Source organism: Podarcis erhardii (assembly GCF_964252035.2).
Source record: "Podarcis erhardii genome assembly, chromosome: 5".
Classification (NCBI taxonomy): Eukaryota; Metazoa; Chordata; class Lepidosauria; order Squamata; family Lacertidae; genus Podarcis; species Podarcis erhardii.
Window position 1 is genome coordinate 59,221,689 of NC_138509.1, and position 20,407 is coordinate 59,242,095.

General features: G+C 47.7%; 1 protein-coding gene across 3 annotated transcripts; it reads right to left on the reverse strand.

Moving 5' to 3' along the window:
* Nucleotides 1-202: 202 nt before the first annotated feature.
* PYROXD2 (pyridine nucleotide-disulphide oxidoreductase domain 2) lies at nt 203-20,258 on the reverse strand. 3 transcript variants are annotated; one of them, XM_081863489.1, is made up of 16 exons: nt 19,867-20,051; nt 17,170-17,189; nt 16,855-16,948; nt 16,687-16,760; nt 14,321-14,476; nt 13,458-13,611; nt 12,410-12,471; nt 12,181-12,278; nt 10,828-10,969; nt 9,930-10,064; nt 8,178-8,250; nt 5,998-6,154; nt 4,269-4,423; nt 3,678-3,784; nt 3,301-3,421; nt 203-2,165 (listed from the first exon to the last, which is right to left on the reverse strand). In XM_081863489.1, exons 1-16 carry the CDS (start codon nt 20,006-20,008, stop codon nt 2,095-2,097), a joined length of 1,761 nt encoding a protein of 586 aa, XP_081719615.1. In that variant the 5' UTR covers nt 20,009-20,051; the 3' UTR covers nt 203-2,094. The 3 variants fall into 3 exon arrangements, with proteins under 3 accessions (XP_081719615.1, XP_081719617.1, XP_081719616.1); XM_081863491.1 differs by lacking the exon at nt 14,321-14,476; XM_081863490.1 differs by lacking the exons at nt 13,458-13,611; nt 14,321-14,476 and having other exon boundaries at nt 19,867-20,258.
* Between the last annotated feature and the right edge of the window lie 149 nt (nt 20,259-20,407).

Here is a 20,407-nt window from a genome sequence, read left to right on the forward strand (position 1 = left end):
GAGTTTTGTGTCGCATTGGAATGAATGGATATTGTGCTCAGCAAGAATACCTGGGAAAACAGCACCTTGTAACTGCTGGCAACCTCACCGGCAAAGCTGTTGCATTTTGGCTGCCTTTCTCATCCCAGGGGTCAGTAGCAGAGTTCCCCCCCTCCCCCACCCCCCCAAAAAGTGAGAAAGATTATTACAAAGGAAGATTGGGTTCTCAGTCTTTTAAAAACTCTTTAATCTTTGGACATATATTTTCTAAGTGTACCGTTGGCAATGATTTTACAATCATTTCTTCACATGAAATCAATCCATCATAGCTAGGGAGGAAAGTTAGCTATCGATTTTTCCTTATTGTGTCAACACACTTTGGCTAGGTTCCATCCGCCAATTAAAGCAGAGTATTTAGATTTAAGCTGATTTATCCCCATTGATTTCAATGGGATGGAACTGGATGAAAGCCAGTGCAACTGATCCGTGGGATCCTCAGGCTGCCTTGGGCACAAAACCCAACAGTGGCTCTTGCCAGAGAGGACAGCTGGCTACCGGCCACTTCCTAAGCTGGATTTGCAGTCCGAATGCAGAGAGGTGTTTGCAAGCAGCTGCTCTTTGCTAGTGAGAAATATGGCTCTTTTGGACTGGGGCTCAGCCAGGCATGTCCGGCTTTGGATAGGGAGCACAAGGTCAACAGACACGAACAGCAGCCGACTCTCCTTGCCCCTTAGCTAAGGCAGCACTGTAACAACTTGGCCTTGTTTCTTGTGTTATGAATTGGGGGTGGGGAACAGGCTGTATGCTAGAACACTCCTAACCCCTGGACCCAGCAAGAGTTAAAACATAAGCCAGGCTAGCTTCCTGTTGAGGCAATAGCATGGGCAATGGGCCATTATGGGGAACAAAGGAAAGGGGTTCTGTGCAAGAAGGCAAGTGGGTGGTGCCTCTCCCCCAACTCGTGGGTACTTAGAAGGACAAAGGTAGAGTGGAGGGCAGAGAGTTGTAGTGATGTGAGTTAGAAGAAAAGCTGCAAGCTGGAAAGGGAGAGAAGCAGTGCAATGATTGATTTCTGTTGGATGCCAAGGCTGTGGCTAGGAGGAAAAACAAGACTTTCTTGGGGTGTTGATGCTGTGAACCCCTCTATCACAGGCTCAGGTGTGTAAATAAACCATATATCATAAAGACACCACAGTCTCTGCTGTGCCTCATTTCCAAAGGAAACACAAACCCTGGAAACTCTGGAATCCTGCACCGCTCTGAGATTGGGGTGGCATGAAACGCTGAGCTTCCAGAGATGTGTAGATCTTAAGCTGTTTCTCAGGACAGTTTGTTCAGTGTTTGGAGCCACATTTGCAGAATGTCTGTGTTTTAGCACATTAAGGAACAGAAGCCAAGATGCTGTCTTGTAAGTTGGGGTGGAAGGGATGTAAGCTCAGCGGCAGAGCATCTGCCTGCATGCAAAAGGTCCCAGATTCAATCCCTGACATCTCCAGGTAGAGCTTGGAGAGCATCCCTGCCTGAAACCCTGGAGAGCTACAGCCAATCAGTGCAGACACTCCTGAGTTAGATGGACCCAATGTTCAGACTCTGAAAGGCAGACTCCTATTTCCTAGGTTTGGCAGCAGAGACGGGCTTTCAGAAGAAATGCTGCTGCTGCAGGGCGTTTTAACCCAGTGGGTCCCTATTCTACTAAAATACCCAGTCTCTACTCAGGAGCCAGCCTCACCCAGGACTCTAAACTTTACCCTTTTTTCCTGTAGCAGGAAGCACAGGATGCATCTCCCAACCAGCCCAAGGAGGAAGGAAGCAGAAACCAGAGCCTTTGCAAGAAACTGCAGCCTCGGGTACAATAGGAGCATTCAGGAGGAGCGCACATTAGCTGATTTATAAAGCTGGGAGCGGTAATGGTAGCAAGAGCATTTTGCAAACTTGCTTGTGGCACACTTGTGTCCATCTATCTGCAAGAGCCGTGCCCACCTCCTGCTCCACGGCTGTGCAAGCCCAGAGCAAAAGACTGGAGATCTCTCTCTAGCAGAGACAGAATGCAGCAGAGTGGCTTCTCATCTGTCCCTTTTCCTGAGCCAGGGCAGCTCAAGGGTCCTACTGGGGAGGTCACAGCTTCTTAAAATCCTCCAGAGCCATTCTAGCCGCATTGCGCCCTGACGCTCCCATGACACCTCCTCCTGGGAAGAAAAGGGAGATGTTGCAAGACTAGGGTGGGCAGCTTAACCAGGTCCACAGCCAGCAAGCCAAATGGTAGAACTCTTGTGGGTATTTGCCACTGGGAATCCTTGAACCCAGTTCATTCACCTCCTAGCAGGGCAGGAATGGGAAGGGACTAAAATTCCTCACAGCAAGAACCCAGAGAAGGGAGAGCACCTCCTTTCATTCCCCTTCTTAGCTGTATCGTAAGAAAGCATTCAACCAACCTAAGAATGCCCCACAGAGAAGATTCACAATCCCGTCCCAAGCCAGGAGGGAGGAGGCTGAAGACAAGGCAGGGAATGTCTCCATTTATCCTTCCAGACACCAAAAGCTCTACCTATCCCAGGCAGACCCAAGCCAAAGCCACTGACACAGCGCATAAAATGTGTGCTTGCATTTGATGTACATGTTGAATTTTGCTTGTTTTGCTTTACATAGAAGCTATGGGGGAGAGGGTCAGTGGTGTTGACCCTTTCTCCTGTCACAGTGAAAAACCCCTTCTCCTTGAGGTGAAGTAAAAGAGAGGAGAGGAGGGGTTTCATTGGGATTTGCAGCACAGGGGGAAAGGTCAGCACAGACAAATGTCTGCCCTTTGCAGCAGGGGTGGGAAACCTCTTTGAGCCCAACCTTCTGAGGAGGGTCACATTCCAAGAGTGGGCGGGGCAAAAAGCTGAAGTGGGCGGGGCAAAAGGCAAAACTGAAACGTAAAGAAATACACTGAAAAATTATACAAGCAGGCTTACATACATAGGCAGGATATTTAAGAGTTAAAAAACCCAGCATTTCCACCCACTCCAGGGTGGGGCGCCCATGGAGTGCCCTCTCTCTCTTGGCCTTGGGCAAAGAAGGCCTTCTGCTCCTCTCCCCAGAGGCACAGCCTGAGACCCAGTTCTAGAGACACCTTAGAGGAGCATGGCAAACTCACCCCATAGCAATGCGGCATTCAGTGGGCTTGTAGGAAAATGTGGACCAGGAACGCAACCAGACATCCCACCCTCCTCCCTGGTCCTCTCTAGCCATCCCCTTCCCACTGAGACCAGGCTCTCTCCCTCGTTGTTGCAGCAGCACAGATACGCCTTGTCTGGCCTTGCGCTGCCCCTGCCAGATACGTACCAGGATGGGCGCCACTTCCACAGAGGTAGAGGCCTTCCACTGGAGATCGGTAGCTGGAATAGGAAGGCACTGGCCGGGCAAAATACAGCTGGTCCAGAGACATCGCTCCATGGAATATGTTCTGAAAACCAGAGGCAGCATCAGACAAGGTAGCTGGGAAGCAGCAGCGCCCTGTCTCTGCTTCCCAGTACAAAGAGAGGCGAGAAGTGGAGGCTGGGAGATGGGAGGCAGCTGGGGCAGAAGTCTGTGTGGGTGTTAAAACTCATCTGCAACATCAAAGCCGTATCAGTCAGTTTGGGGAGGTTGGCCTGGAAGGGCATGGCAAGGCGAAACTGGGCAGGAGAGTCAATGGGCAGAGATTCTCAGCCAATACATACCCCACCAGGTAGGCCAAAGATCTGCTCAAGGTCTGGAGGCGTCAGGACATCCCTGCCGATGACAGAGGCCTTGAACCCAGGGGCGTAGGCTTCAACACAATCAAAGACTACAAGGGGAAGAGATGCCACATGGGAAAGACTGAGAGTTGCCTCAAGGAAGGCTAAGTATTAGTCACCCAGGATCCACCCCCCCAAAAAAAACACCTGGTTTTCTGACAGGGATTCAACTGGAATTTCAGCACCCAAGAGTCACTAAGACTAGACAATCACACTTAGGCACCATGGAGAAATCCCTTCTCAGCTGACCCTGGGCATTGGTCTCCAGCCACCCCTGAGACTCATGGAAGACCAGTGGGCAACATCTAGACCCAGAGAAGATTGTGCTACACAGTTTTAAGCAGGAGGGTTCTCTCCCCAAAGAGAAGGGGTGCGAAGGATAGGGTAGAAGGGTGTGCAAATGGGAGACATGGCCCAAAGGAGTAAGGTTTAGGGTGGTGGTAAGCCTTCCCAAGAATGGAAAATTCTCCCCTTTCTTGAGAGACAGCGCAAAACCACCATTGCTCCTGCCAGTCCTCCCTACAATGGCTGTACCTCGGTCAGCATAGTCCTCACGCTCACGGTCGTCCCATTGCTTCCCTCCGGCCAGTGTGTAGGGGGTGTACTGAGTGAAGAGAGAGACCACGTGGCAGCCCGGCGGAGCCAGTGTGGGGTCCAGGGCAGACGGGATGCACAGTTCAATCATGGGCCTGGAACGGCAGAGAGAGGCCAAGCAGGAACCCTTGGGGTCAAGTCCAGAAGAACCTCAGTGCAGCTGCTTCAGCCCTACTGAACTTTCCATCTAGCACCAGCAAAGCTTCCAGCAGTGACTCTACTCTGGCTGTAGACCTGCAGGTATCGCAAAATGCAGGGTTGGATGTTGTGGATGTTGCTGGACTCTCCCACCAACCCTGACTAATAGCCATGCTGGCTGGAGATGATGGGAGTTGGAGTCCAGCAATTTCTGGAGGGCCACCATCACTGTTGCAGTAGAAGGGGATGTAAGGGGGACACATATTTAGAAGAGAAGATGGCCAAAAGCCTGGAAATTACTCATTGAAAAGACCCATAGTATGTAGAGTGATAACAATGCAGGACAATGTTGCATACTTCCTACTTGCTTGCTGCTGATCTTGCAAAAATAAAAAAAGTTTTTGAGCAATGGTTATTCCCATAAACTAATACAGTAAACGTTGAGGAGGGAATCATGTACTGTATTTGTGACAGATGTGGCCCAGGGCTTGAGAGTGTTGAATCTGAAAGATGCAGCTTTCCATTTTCCAGCTTAATCTAACATGTTGTTAAGAACACGATGCTTAAAGCCCAAGGATGCAATTCTATGCACATATGTCTAGGAGTAAGTAAAATTAAGCTCAGTGGAACTGAGCATGCATGCATGTTTATTTGTTTTCTGTACAATGGACACTATAAGAGGTTGAACTCCAAGGTGAACTGCAAGAGGGAATGTAATTTATATTCTGCTCTTAAAGGGCTGAACAAATGATAATAACCAGAGCGACACAGGGTGGTGGTGCAGACACCTAGCAGAGCCTTTTGCTGTTTCAGGGAGTTTGCAATGGAAGGCAGAGCAGAACGGTTGCCAAAAGCCGGCGGTGCAGGAGGTGCATCTAAATGAAAGTGTCTGCCCTGCACTCGTCCCTGGGGCAGATGGCTGGCAGACACTCCAGCGTCTAAAACAGCTAATTGTGTGTGTAGGAAACAGTGCTTCCCAAAGCACACACAGGATTATAAATATGCTGGAGAAGAACTTGACAATATCCATTTGTTTTTCGAGAAGAGGAGTTTTATCTCATTAGACCAGGATCGTATCATGGTAAGGTCTTGAGACTAGGAACTATGCCAAAACGAGGCTGCTGTGAGCAATGTGGGTTTCTGCAGCGGTCAGCTCTCCTCTGCAATTTTTACATTTTCTCTCCCTTCTTACAGCTGATCTCCGCTTGGGCTTTGGCAACAACGAGGGAGACAAATCTGGGCTCTTCTGATTCGCAAACAAGCGCAGTGTTAGGAAACAGGACATGAGGCCCTGGGTCACGCAGGGGACTTGCCCGGCAGGGCTTTACAGATGCAAGAAAGCAGCAACCAAGGTCCACTCACAGCTGTTTGACACGAGACAAGAGCCCCTTGTAACTCAGTTTTAAGCACACTCTTTCCCTTAGCTGTTCTTGTTCCTTGGCTAGGATGGGGCCAATTTTAGCTAAAGGATTCCCCATCCTGCCCACCTGTGCCAGTCAGTCCTTGTGGGGATTAGCATTCCCACCCATACCTGCTCGACGGCCTCCCCTGGCAGGCGTCCTCAAAGGCCTGGTGCAAGAGCTGTATGTCTTCACAGTTGAGGTGGATGGAGCACCGGTGATGGGGCAAGGGGCAGCCATCCCTGGCATTGGGGGCCGCTCGGAAATCAGGCAACCGATCCACAGCCACTGTGGATAGAAGGAACGGAGGGTGAGGCTGGACGGGGGGGGGGGGGTGTCAGGGGAGGAGCAAAGGGGGCCCAAGGCCCAAGTCTTTTGTGCTAAGCCCCACAACTCCCACCTCTTCCCCCTCATTTTCAATACTTGGACTACTGCAATGTGCTCTGCGTGGGGCTACCTTTGAAGGTGACCTGGAAACTACAATTAATCCAGAATATGGCAGCTAGATTAGTGACTGAGAGTGGCCGCCAAGACCACATAACACCGGACTTGAAAGACCTACAATGGCTCCCAGGACATTTCCGAGCACAAAGCCCTAAACGGTCTTGGCCCAGTATACCTGAAGGAGTGTCTCCAACCCCACTGTTCAGCCCGGACACTGAGGGCCAGCTCTGAGGGCCTTCTGGGGCTTCCCTCACTGCAAGAATTCTCAGTAGTGGCCCCCGCCCTGTGGAACGCCCTCCCATCCGATGTCAAGGAAATAAACAACTATCTGACTTTTAGAAGACATCTGAAAGCAGCCCTGTTTAGGGAAATTTTAAATGTTTGATCTTTTATTGTGTTTTTAATATTCTGTTGGGAGCTGCCCAGAGTGGCTGGGAAAACCCAGCCAGATGGGCGGGGTCTAAATAAATGATTACTACTACTACTACTACTTTGCTTTCAGGCCACCTGGGACTCTGCGAGGTGCAGTGCCAGTGAGACCCCAGCCACTCATGACCTTCATTCCAGCTGGGCAAAAACAAGAAGGATGTAAAGTAAGGCCGAGGGTGCATTCTGGGAAGAGTCCCAAGGACACTTGAGGGCCTGCAATTCCCCACCCCTGCTCTGCCTCCATGCGCAATTGTGTGGTGGACCTGCTTCCAAGTTCTAAAAGCAATGTCCCCATTTCCAAATAAAGCACAAACACCCTCTGTGGTGTCAGAGTGGCTTGCCTTTTGGTGCAAGAGGGAGGTGCACTTTTTAGCACATTGCACCTAATTTATTAGAGTGCGTCCAGGTGCAGCTGCATGAACTCATTGTTATTTTATAGCCAAGTGGTATTTGGATTTATTAACAGCGTCTTCAGGAAAGCCGGAAAGAGCAGGCAGGCCAGTCATCTGTGAGAAGGGGAACATCCAGTCCCTCCGTCCTGATTGGATACATGTCCCTCTGCCACCAACACACTATCAGCAAGGAAACAGCAGGGCAGGAAGGAAAAAATGGCTACCAACCACTTATTTGATTATTAAGAGGTTTTAGGAGAAAGTTGCATAAATATTCATGGGGAGGGGAGAGCAGGGTGAACCCAGGGCTCTTATGGAAGAGAAAATGGGAGCCCTGGAGTCTTGCTTCCCTAATTCTTCCCTCTATTCTCGCAGCAGCTGGCCTGGGCATTTTATTGGGAAGACTTAGACCACATCATTATGTTTCCAGTCACCACCACCCTTCTTGCCCTTGGAAGCCTTGCGAGTGCTGCAGGGGGGGGGGGACCCTGAGCAACGTCAGGGAAAGGGGTGTTTCTAGGACTAAGGTGAAACTGATGCCCCCTTGGTATGTTTGCTATTGAATGTTGCATGTTGTTTAAGCAATCTTGTTATATTTATTGTATCAAAACACATTTTTTAAAAAACGTTATTACATTTGCTCTTGTTTTGCTGTTGTGATGAAATTGTTTTTGTAGTGTTTGCTTGAAATGCATTCCTGTTTTCTTTGTATTATCTGCTTTGAGCATGATTTTGGGCGGGCAGAGGGAAGAGGCATACAAATGAATGAACCTGCTCCTTGAAACCTTCTTGAAAAACCACCCATTAGTAGTGTTACTGCTCCCTCTGCTGGCCACACATGGTGCTGCTGGCCTCACTTGATCACAAGGTCCACGTTTGCATCTACTGCCCTTGGGCAGGACATTGAAAGACTTCCGCTCTCTTCCGCGTGTAAAATTCTTCATCCACAGGGTGACTCTTCTCCTGCCTGCTGTTTGCAGGACCGTGGAAGTGCAGGACCTTTGCATGTAAGCATCTGGCCCACTTTGCCTCCATGCAATACTCACCATTGATCTTGGTGACTGGAGAGCGTGAGTCAAACTGGGAGATTCTCTGGACAAATTCTGGGGGCAGCTGCTCCTAGAGAGAAGAGCCAGACACAGAATGAGAATCCTGTGGATATAGTTTGGTATCTGGAAGAAAACTGGAGGTTAAACTGCGCTCTCTCGCTCTCTCTCTCTCTCTCTCACGCGCGCACACACACACACACACACACACACACTTTAACAGCTGGTAATCAGTCCCCCAAAGGGGTGTTGCTGTCCTAGCATCCTGGGCAGCCAGTTCATTGCCTCTGATTCCAATGCTAATGCTAATGCTAATGCTAATGCTAATGCTAATGCTAATAACAACAACAACAACAATAAATAATATATTTCAACATTTCACACACAAACACATTATATATTTTTTTTATTAAATTTTCTGTTTTACAATTTAAAGTACTAAAGTACTGATTTTTACATCCTTAAGATATCAATGACTTCCCTTTTTCTCTTTCTATGGTTCATTCTGCATATCATAAATCCCTGCATATTTTACAAAAACTGTACCATTCAGTATTCCATTAATACATCCATCAAAACTTATCTACACTGTTGAATTTATCTTAATGCTGCCAGCGTTTTCAGCTGTACACAGTTATTTTCCATATATTAAATAAACACTTTCCAATCTTCTCTAAACGTATGTTATTCTTGTTCTCCTATTCCATATGTTAAGTCTGCAAGCTGCACATATTCTGTCAATTTAAGTTTCCCTTCTTCTTTGCTTGGGACCTTGCTCATTTTCCATTTTGGGGCTAACAAAACATGGACCACAGTAGTGGCATACATAAATAACCTTTTTTGACACCTGGGAATTTCAGTCTGAATTATCCCCAACAGAAAAGATACTGGGGTTTTTTTTTTTTAAGTACTTTTGAACATTTTTTTCAATTCATTATTTATCATTTTCCAATGCTTTTTTACCCTTTTACAAGTCCACCAATAATAATAATAATGCATTTCTTGCACCCCACCCATCTGACTGGGTTGCCCCAGTCACTATGGGCAGCTTCCAATGAAGTATAAAGGAACACACCAAAACATCAAACTTTAAAAGCTAATAATAATAATCTACCTATGAAGGCAGCACTCCCAGACAGTACCCCCCCCCCCGAACACAGCAGACCAGAGAGCCCTGAAGTGTTTTTAAGGTAGGGTGGCTCAAAGTGGTCCAATATTAGATTAAACATTAAATTTGAGAGCGTTTCCCAGCTGTACTGAAAACACATAGTTCATTGATATTATGGAAGAATAGGAGAAACCAGAAGAACACTGTTTGGGACTCAGCTTCTTCACTCTCATCCTCAACTCTCCTTCCCTCTCTCTGCATGCATTCAGTCTCTGGTCAGCTCAGTTCCTCCTTTCACAGCAACACTCTGGCTTGCAGGTACAGAAAGCCAGAAAGTGCAACTGTCTACTGAGTTGTAGAAACTGGGCTTTCTCAGTTAGCCTGGACCAGAACAGCAGGATATTTTGCTTGATCATTCCTAGGTGAGGGCTCAGCCTTAAAGGGGGTGCCTCTGCTCCCCACTCTTCTAGGGTATCTGTAATAAACTGGTATTGTCCCTCAAGGACCAGAGGGCAAATAGACCTACCTTACATCCTTGGCAAGCTCTGGGCATCCTGCTGCTTGATAGGAAAAAGCAAGGCTAGTGGAAAAGTCTGGAGAATCCCCCCAAGGCTTCCCATGCTATGCCAAGGAGGAGGACTCACCTGAGGAGTCAATTCCAGAAAGGTGAGCTGCGGAGATGCATTTGACAGGACCAGGCGGCTCTTCACTTCTGTTCCGTCCTGGAGGCAAACACCTTGCGCCTTCCCATCTGAGCTCAGAAGAATCTGGGCAACAGCCTGCAGGTTGAGAAGAGGGAGAAGTAAACGAGAGTATAAATGCGTCCCTGGAGAAAGCTAATTCCCACCTGCCCCATATCAACAAGATACCAGCAGGGGTAGGAAGGACCCTGGCTTCAGCTTCTCACCCTCCCCACCAATGCCAACATCACTGTCATTTTGGAGGGTGTCATTTTGCCTCCATCTTTTGGTGCATGCCAAATGTGGCATCCCATTGGCACCAAGCGGTTGCATTCACTGCTCCAGGAAAATCACCAGGGCGTTTTGTGGACCAGAGTCTGCTGAAGCACAATTCATGGAGAGGTTTGCCTCTATCCATTTGGGTCTGAATAGAGACAATGATTTCCTGTCCCGCTACAGACGTTAATTAACTCAGCTTTGCCGATTTTTGTCACCTCTCACTGCAGTTGCAAACGGGCACTGCACTGACTCTGTGTGCATTCTGGCTATAATTGCATTGCTTCTGCCTGCATTTTTCTGCTTTTAATTTCCCTCTGGCCTCGCTGCTTTCAAGGCTCTTGCCTTCATTTGTAAATACGTATGTCGCAGCAACTGAGGATTAGGCTTTGTGCATCAGATAAAGCCTTTGCCAAACTTGTTCATCTTTAAGGTGACACAAGACTCTAGGTTGTTTTTGCTGCCACACAGATGAACACAGCTACCCCTCTGGGAATTGTGCCAGGATAACTTCTTTCCCCTGTGCCATCCCATTATGTCAGTATCCCTCGCACTGCACTGCTTGCCCTTCACTGGATCCACCCACCTTCTCCGTGAAGATCTCAGCCCCGAGTGCAGTTGCAGCATTGGCCAGGGCCTGGGAAAGCGCTCCCATGCCCCCAGCCACATAGCCCCAGGCCCCCTGGCGCCCCTCCAGCTCACCCATCACATGGTGCAGCAGCACATACCTACGAGAAAGACCAAGAGTTAGGGGCTGCCACGGGCAGGGCTCAGAGCTCCCAGAGCATGGCACAAGACGCAGCATCTCCCCAGCAGAAGCTGGCCAGGAGCGCTTGGCAGGCTTGGCGCCATCTCAGCTTTCTTTACCTCCTGCTTGCATTCATCTAAGCTAGGCTCTGTTACAATGCACAGCACTTTCCCCTTCGTGCACGTTGTTATCATTAATGGCTTTATTTATTACAATATTTAATGCCCTACATTTTCAGTCCCGAAGGACCGACAAAAAAAATAAAAGCCTGGGGCGGGATTCAAAGCAGCGCTAAGGAGATCGCTCTGTCGGCGCAAGCATTTCTGCTTGTCTGATGGAACAATCTCCTCTCTCCTCCTAGAGAGGGGGTGGTTCTCCTGATCAGCCAGAGCTGATGGGAAGGTGGGGGAGAAGGGAAGGAACATAAGGTAAGAGTGCAAGAAGCACCTGAAGAAGAAGAGTTTGGATTTGATATCCTGCTTTATCACTACCCGAAGGAGTCTCAAAGCGGCTAACATTCTCCCCACTCTGTGAGGTAAGTGGGGCTGAGAGACTTCAAAGAAGTGTGACTGGCCCAAGGTCACCCAGCAGCTGCATGTGGAGGAGCGGAGACGCGAACCCGGTTCACCAGATTACGAGTCTACTGCTCTTAACCACTACACCACACCGGGTCTCTGCTAGGCTAGACCAGACCACTGGCCCATCTAGTCCAGCATCCCCAATGCCTTTGGAAATCCTACAAGCAGGACCTGGGCACAACAGCACTGAGAATGTGGGGAGTCCCATTGTGCTGGCGGGACTCATTGTGCAGCCTTCTGCTACTGCAACTAGTTAGTTGAACCTGGCCCACGAAGTTCTTAAGTATGGAATAACTCATCTCTGCTTGTGTTGAGCATTGCCCATCTGCAGACCTCTGATGGCTCTGGTGGACAAGGGATGGGGAACCTGAGGTTCGTCAGATGTGGCTGGACCACAGCTCCCTTCATCCCCGACCTCTGACCACACCAGCTGGAACTGATGGGAGCTGAAGTCCAACAACATCTGGAGAGCCCCAGGTTCCCCACTTCTGCTCTGGGTATTCACATAAGCAACAGATTTTGGGGCCAGACCTGAAACGGGGAGTGGGAAGGGTGTGCACAGAGGCAGGATGGGCAAATACCAAAGGCTGTGTGCACCTGAAGAGAACCTTACCCACTGCCTGGTGTGTGGTGACCAGCCATGGCACCTATCACTGCATCTGTTGCCAGTGTTGCTTTCAGGGGCTCTGACTCAAACCACAAATCCAAGATCTGCAATAAGGTGAAAGAGGAACAGGCTCAGTATGCAACGTCTAAAGGAACCTGCTGATTGATTATAGAAGGAGCAGAAACCATTCTGATGAGAAGGAGGGATTCTGACTGGGTCATGAAGTAGTTTTTACCTTGGAAATGGGGGCCGTTAGAACCTGATAATATTGCGGAAGCTGTTTCCCCAGAGTAAAGCCTGGCAAAAAGGAAAACAGGGGTCCGATGTAGTTCAAATACAGAGCCAGAGGTTAAAAAGCATCCCTGAACCTCTGTCAGTCCCTAACAAAAGGTTTAACCAGGTGAGCATTGCTTCTCCCGCTGGTCAGGCAAGCAGCTGAGCCAAGTCAAAGAATGAGCCTTGCTGGAACAAACAAATGGTCTATCAAATTCAGCATCACCTTTGTCACAGTGGACAACCAGATATCTCTGAGAAGCCCTCACCCACAGTAACAGTAGCCCTCTGCCACTATTGCCCCTCCAAGCACACTGCCTGGGGGGTTGTTCCGGTTGTAAACAACCTGTGTTTAGAGCAACAAAGGGCTGGTAGAGAGATAAATGAAGGGTAGGGTTGAGAAACCTGCTAAACTTCAGACACCGTTGAACTCTAATTCCCATCAGGCCCAGGCACCATGACCAATGGTCAGGGATTATGGGCCCACAGGTTGCCCCATCACCAGCATAGGGTAACACATATAGAGGTTCTGACACACCGTCAACATCTGGGGTCTCCAATGTGGCACTCACAAGCACCACAGGAGCTACAGACACCCCCTGATACCTGCCAATCTCCCTGCTCCTCCCAATTTTTATTTTTTAACAACTGAGTGTTGCTTTCATCGGATACCCTTGGGGGGGGGGCTTCTGTTTTGGCTCGTATTTAGTTGTTTTAGTTGTTTGGGGAGTGCAATTTTTCCATTTGTTTGAAGGGGAAGGCTGCGCATTGCCAATTTCTCTTTCGTGAAATGGGTATTTTGTGGTGCCCATAACAGTTCCCTAGATTTCCAAATGTGCATCTGACACCAACAAGGTTAGCTACCCCATTTTAAGTAGTTAGGTCAGAGGTTCAGTTGCACACGCATACACACACAAAATGGCCCATGAGGGGAAATCCAGTGGGCACACATTCTTGATTTAAGGCCACCCTGAGCCCAAGAATGTTGGTCTAGCCCCTCCATCCTTTACCTGCACGGATCAGGGCCCGCAAGCCTCGTAAGGCTCTGAGCTTCTGAAGAAGGGAGCCCTGGCTGAAACCAGCCACGTCCAAAGGGCAGGTATCAAGAAGAGGGTCTATGGCTGACACCAAGCGGTTCATGAACGCCTCATACTTGGGAAAGGCCTACAAAGGAAAAAGAAAACTGCTGTGTGCTGTTCTATCAGCCATGTCAAGCAGAGATTCTCCCAAGACAACAACTTCCATTTGCCAAGGGAATGTTTTCTCATAGGCCAGTCGTGAGTGTTTGGGGCCCAGTCAGTCCCTGCAGGTCTTTGGGCCCAGTTTCCTGTGCCCTGTGGCCCTGACTCATTCAACACTTTTGCCCAGGCCGATGCTACCATGAGGCAGAATGAGGAAGCTACCTAAGGCAGCTGATTTTAGCTGTCATGAAAGCAAATGATTTAATATTCAGAAGCAGCTCACCAAGTGGGGTGGAGATGCTAGACTAGTCTCCCGGCAGGTGGGTTACAAGAAGTTGCAGGGAGGATGGTGCAAACACAATGGCGAAGCCAATCCAACACTCCTGCCAGTGTGTTTGCAACGTGCTGAGTTCCCTGCTGCCTCCCCGCTCCCCATCTTGGTAAGCGACAGCAACTCACCTGCTGGGAAGCTAGCACATTGATTTTGGCCCACCCAGCAAGCTGCTTCTATGATTATTACTATTGTATTTTTTACTGCCAGAGGGATGCTTTGGGCGATTTCCCTGCAGGGGCCAAAATTACTTGGCTGGGCGGGAGGCTGTGTTTGACCATTCCCCCCTCCAGCAACAAAATGTCTTGGGCTGGGCCTGTTTCTCAACCCTCCATACCTGAGGAAGTTTTCCCCACAATACCTGGGCATCCTTTACAGAGAACTGAGCAATCTGGCTCTGTGTGTCAGCCATGTTGTTCCCCAGCAGCAGTGAGCGGGGGGCTTTTCCGGCCCGAGCATCCTCCAGCAGCGGTGTGTAGGAATAAGGGTCACGCGGAAGCACTTTTAAACCGTGTCTCTGGAAAACAGAAGGCAGCATGGGCTCTAGGCCTGGACACAGAACATACTGTATTATCACACACATGAGGTGAGGCAGATACAGATATAAACCGCTAGGTCCTTGGATTTTAGGAGAGGCTTCACTGTCACAGGTCCACGGGCCTCAACCAAGACCAAGTTGTGAACACTGGCCTTAGAATTTGTGCCCATTGGTCATATCATTCAGAATGTTATGCACTGTGTCATCAGCCAATTAAGGCTGCAGTCCCACATGCACCTACCGAACAAGAAGCGAGCCCTGAATGTAGTGGGACTCGCTTCTGAACAAACATGGATAGGCTTGTACCACATGTCATCTCTCAACCTAAATGAATAAAAACCTCACCTTCTCAGCCTAAACCTAGTAACTGACAGCCTTTAGATTATAAGTATTTATCTACCTCAATGACAAATGGGATACCAAGACTGAGGGATGAAGAATGACTATTTCAGACTGTACAACTTGAGTGTCAGGGGTCCTCCAGTCAGAATGTGTATGAACCTGGTAGCTTAGTCATCCAAGCATATTAATTTATTAAAAGATGTAAGGGACAACGCCGACCAAAGAAGAATGGCAAACCAAGTTGACAGACTATGCCGAAATGGCAAAATTAACTGGGAAGCTCAGAAATTAAGAAGAAAAGACCTTTAATAAACAATGGGGAAAGTTTATAATTTATTTACAAGACCACTGTAAGCAAGTTAAAACATTAGCAGGATTTTAATCACACTTGTAAAGTAACAGAAAATATGGATAATTTAGAAGGAATATTTTTTGGATAAATACTGATATGCAGCTGTAAATATTATCATTAGGACCCATGGAGGGGTTGGGGGAAAGTCAGGAGGTTCAGAGTAAGCTCAATATTTGGATTTGGAATTGTTTTTGTTGTTGTTTGTTTATACTTTTTAAAAATTATTTTAAAAATTATTTAAAAAAAAATATTAAAATATCATTAAAATATAAAAGTGGTTTGCCACAGTATTGATATATAATAACACATACAAAATTTAAAACCAGAGATCATTGAATTAATTATTATGGAAAGATGTATTTTTAATTGTCCACAGAATCCTAGTAGAATAGAGTAATTTTCAGTATGAGTTTAGAGGCCTCTGGCAGAGGATTCTACGGGGCTGGGCCTATGCAGAGGAGTAGCAAGGTCAGGTGGTACCCGGTGGTGCAGAAAATTTCTTGTCCCCCCCCCCCCCATTGTGTTGTTTTGTTTTGTTTTCTTACAAAGGAATGTAGATTCTGGGCCTCTGATAACAAGTAGGCGACTATGGACAGATACTTAAATCTACAGGATGGATTGTGTTTTGGCTTGTGTTATTTTATTTATATTTATTGTTTATTTATTTAATAAAATTTATTTTAAAAAACCTGCAAAGTGGTTTACCAAAACAAAAAACAAAAAAACACCACAGCAGTAAAATCAAGAAAAATTGGCTGCATGCAAGGGGGCGAGGCGAAGACAAGGCCTAATATACTCAGCCTAGTCTCATTTTCTTCACATAGGCCGACTTTCCAGGACCCGGGAAGCCCAGCGGAGGGTAGGGCAGTAGGATGGCTGCAGTGAATTGAAATTTCAGCCTTCACAACATAGGAAAATGGCCAAGTAAACAGCTATTTTCATGGAGAAGGGTCAAGATATTAACTGATATGCATGAAATTTCACTAATTTCCTGCATGTAGTAATCTACACTAATCCCTAGTGTAGTAAGATAAGACCTTCAGAGCAGGCATTTTTTTAAAAAAAAGTTTTTTATGAACCACCCTAGTAGGGCAGTAATTGTTCCTTGATAATTTGTCACCCCCCTCCATGATGGCACCTGGGGCAGACTGCCCCCCCTCCCTTTCCTATGCCCCTAGGCCTATGGTAGAACTATGACTGACTTCCTGGATTGAAATTGCTGGCTAAAGATTAAAAAGTGGGGGAAAGCAGAGTGAAAAGAGACTGCCCTGGTCTTTGTTACATGGTAACTTTGGATAATTGGGAAGTTACAAGGTCTGTTCAGCAAATCAGAACTTTTTATTTTTGGAAGGAAGGGAAGAGAATTTGGCAGGGGTTTAGCTTCAGGGGTGCCCCAAAAATGACAAGCAAAAATGGCCAAAAACCATGCAGGACCCCAGCAATTCCCACTGTCATTGCTCGCCCTGCCCCACCAGCACAAGCAAACAGCCCATACCTTTAACTGCAGCTCTGAGTAAATCTGGGGTCTCAACAGACTGAGCAGGTAGGAGGCTCTGGAGAAGCGAAACCCTGTAGAACAGGACATGTCAGGTGCACTGAGGAGCAGCAATCGGATGCTGCCTGGAGAAGCAGGAGGGCAGCAACCTGGAAGCACAGCTCTTACCTGGGATAATCTCCTCGGTGACTGCTGCACCTCCCACAAGGTGTCTTCTCTCCAGCACAGCTGTCTTCAAACCACCTTTCTGCAGGTAGGCAGCCTGAAGATGCAAGGAGCATCCCCTTACCCATGAATAAGTCCCAGCTGCTTACCCCATGCCTTTTGCTGAGCTTAACAATCACCAGGCAAGAAGATGGTCTTCCCCAGATGACAAGCCAGGTAGGGACCAGCAGCCCCCTCCCTCCGAGCCAATCTCTCAATCTCTTCCCAGAGGGCCAAAAGGCCCGACGCCATGTCCCCTCAGGAGTTCTCAGTACTCACAGCCACCAGTCCATTGTGTCCTGCAAAGAGACAAGATGAGCAGCTTTGATTTGCGCCACCTCCTCCTCCCACAATTTACTTGGCCACAATGCACTTCTTTTTTAAAAAAAGCTTCTTTAAAGTTGTTCTTTTCCAAAACTGTGTCCCACAGTCTGAAGTGAAGCATGTTTACTCAGAAGTCAACCCTGCTGAGTTCACTGGAGCTTTCTCTCAAATAAATGGGCAATCCCAGCCACCCTTCCTCCAGTTTAAAGTGTCCTCCCTTTGCATAGCACCATCAAACCAGTAAGCCAGTATGTCCTGCTGGAGCCAGACCTAAGGCACCAAGGTTGAAATCCCCACTTGGCCATGAAGCTCTCCTTGGGTCGGTCACTGCCTCTTGGCCTATCCTACCTCACAGGGTTGTTGTGGATGGGGAGAACCATGTATGCCACCTTGAGCTCCTTGGAGAAAAAGGTGGGATATAAAGGCAATATAGATAGATAGATAGATAGATAGATAGATAGATAGACAGATAGACAGACAGATAGATAGATGATAGATAGATAGATAGATAGATAGATAGATAGATAGATAGATATAGATGATAGATAGATAGATGATAGATGATAGATAGATAGATGATAGATAGATAGATAGATAGATAGATAGATTAGATAAATTTATTGTCATTGTCCGTATATACACAGTATACACAACAACGAAAATCAAACACCCAAGACCGGATTCACATACACATTTGCACGTATCTCCAACACTCTCATCCTATTCAGACATAATCTATTAAAACATACATAATCCAGAATATAACACAAACCTATTAGAAGCAGAGCATAACCTAAAACCTATCTCATTCCTTACTACTCACTGCTTGCTATTTCTTACAACTGGCCCTGAGATCATTATTTAGTGCAATCAGAGCTCTTGGATAGAAACTATTCAGAAGGCGTGTGGTTCGTGTTTTCATTGTCCTGTATCTTCTGCCCGAAGGCAACAGTTCAAAGAGGTTGTGAGCAGGATGGGTGGGATCTCTCAGGATATTGTGTGACTTCTTCAAGCTGCGAGACGTGAAGATCTCATCCAGGGTTGGTAGTTGGAGCCCAATAACATTCTGGGCAATTTTAATTATTCTCTGTAAAGCTTTTTTATCCATTCCAGAGCTGCTCCCATACCACGATAATATACTATAGGTTAAGACACTCTCAATGGTACTATGATAATAGGACAGAAGTAGGTGCTGAGATAGATTCAATCCTCTGAGCATTCTCAGGAAATACAACCTCCCCTGCACCTTCCTCACAACCATATTAATATTTGCAGTCCATGAGAGGTCCTCAGAGATGTAAGTGCCCAGGTATTTAAAACTACCAACCCTCTCCACCTCCTCGCCATTTATGTGCAATGGTAAAAATACACTTTTCTTTCTCCTAAAATCAATTATGAGTTCTTTGGTTTTTTTGGTGTTAAGCATAAGATTATTTTCTTTACACCATTGAATTAACCCCTGTACTTCTTTCCTATAAGCAGCCTCATCATTCTCACTAATGAGCCCCACCACTGTTGTATCATCCGCAAATTTGATGATTGTGTTGGACTTATACAGTGGGGTGCAGTCAAATGTGTACAGGGAATAGAGAAAGGGGCTTAACACACACCCCTGAGGGGCTCCTGTGCTTAATACTAGAGTAGAAGAATAGTAAGGTCCCATTCTCACTGTCTGCGGCCTATCGGTCAGGAAATTCCTTACCCACAAACAGATCTTCTGATGTATACCCAAATTGGTCATTTTAAGGAATAACCTGTCTGGTAGAATTGTATTAAAGGCAGAACTGTAGTCCACAAACAACAGCCTTGCGTAGGTTCCCTGTCGTTCTAGATGACTCAGTACAGTATGGACAGCGATGGAAATAGCATCATCAGTAGATCTATTTCTTCTGTATGCAAACTGGAACGGGTCTAGAGTGGATGGAAGACCAGCCTTAATATAATCTAGCACCAATCTCTCAAAGCATTTCATAACGACAGATGTTAGGGCTATTGGTCTGTAGTCATTGAGAGATACCACCACTGACTGTTTAGGGACTGGCACTATAATCGATGTCTTCAGGCAGGTAGGGACAGAACCCTGCAACAGGGATAGATTAAAAATGTCCGTAAATACACCAGCTAATTCTGCAGCACAGTCCCTAATGACTCGTCCCATAATTCCATCCGGTCCAGCTGCCTTCCTAATATTAATGCTCCGAAAAGCACGTTGTACGTCGGAGGTCTGTAATAAAAGTGGTTGTTTATCAGTAATAGTTGTTTATCAGGGTTGTTTATCAGTAATAGATAGATAGATAGATAGATAACCTGAGGCATCAGGTCAGTGGCCCATCCAGCAGACTGCCTCGACTGTGGAGGATGAGCACAGCCATCACAGCTAGATGCTTCGAACAAGTCTTTTCCTCTCTATATTTGGCCAATCGTCTTTCAAAACCAACCTTCCAGCCTAAGACCATTCTTTGCCCACTTGCTCGCAATTCTTCTCCTGCAGGAAAGTTGGCTTTCCTCTTCCTCGTGGGAAGCATTCATTAGCACGTGCCCCCCTGCTAGACCGCCCTGGGCATCTTGTTCGGGGGGGGGCATGGAGTGACCCCCACTTTTATGTTTCCCGCCTGGACACCGGGCCCTTGCTTTTCTGCCAGAACCACCCACCTGCCCCTATCACGACGGCGTCGTACTCCCGCTTCAGGGAGGCAGCCACCCCGACGTGGCACCCTCTGCAGCCCCCCGGGATCCTCAGGAGAGCAGCAGCAGCAGCAGCGCGCAACCACCGACGGGGCCTCGCGGCCATCATGACGCCTGGAAGGACTTTGCCATTCGCCTGGCGCTTCCAGTCCAGTCCCAGGGAGAAGGGGCGTGGGGCGGGGAGCTTGCAAGGAAGGAGGGGCCGAGAGGAAGAGGGAGGGCAGTGAACCGCCCCAAATGCAAAGGTCCGCAGGGAAAGGAGGAAGGAGAAGAGAGAAGGCGCGCGTTAAATTTATTGGGGGACACATGTGCTTTCCTGGGCTGCAAGTTGCAGCTGCCTTCATCCGATGCACGAAGAGGGGCCCTTATCTGGCCAAAGAGACATATGGAAAGAGTTGTGGGGAGTACTAAACTGTAAGTGCAAGAGGGCCCGAGCTGCGACGTGAGCGCGCGAAGCAGCTCCTCAGCCAGGGACGAGACAAGCAAAGCCTCGCTAATGCGGCTCCAG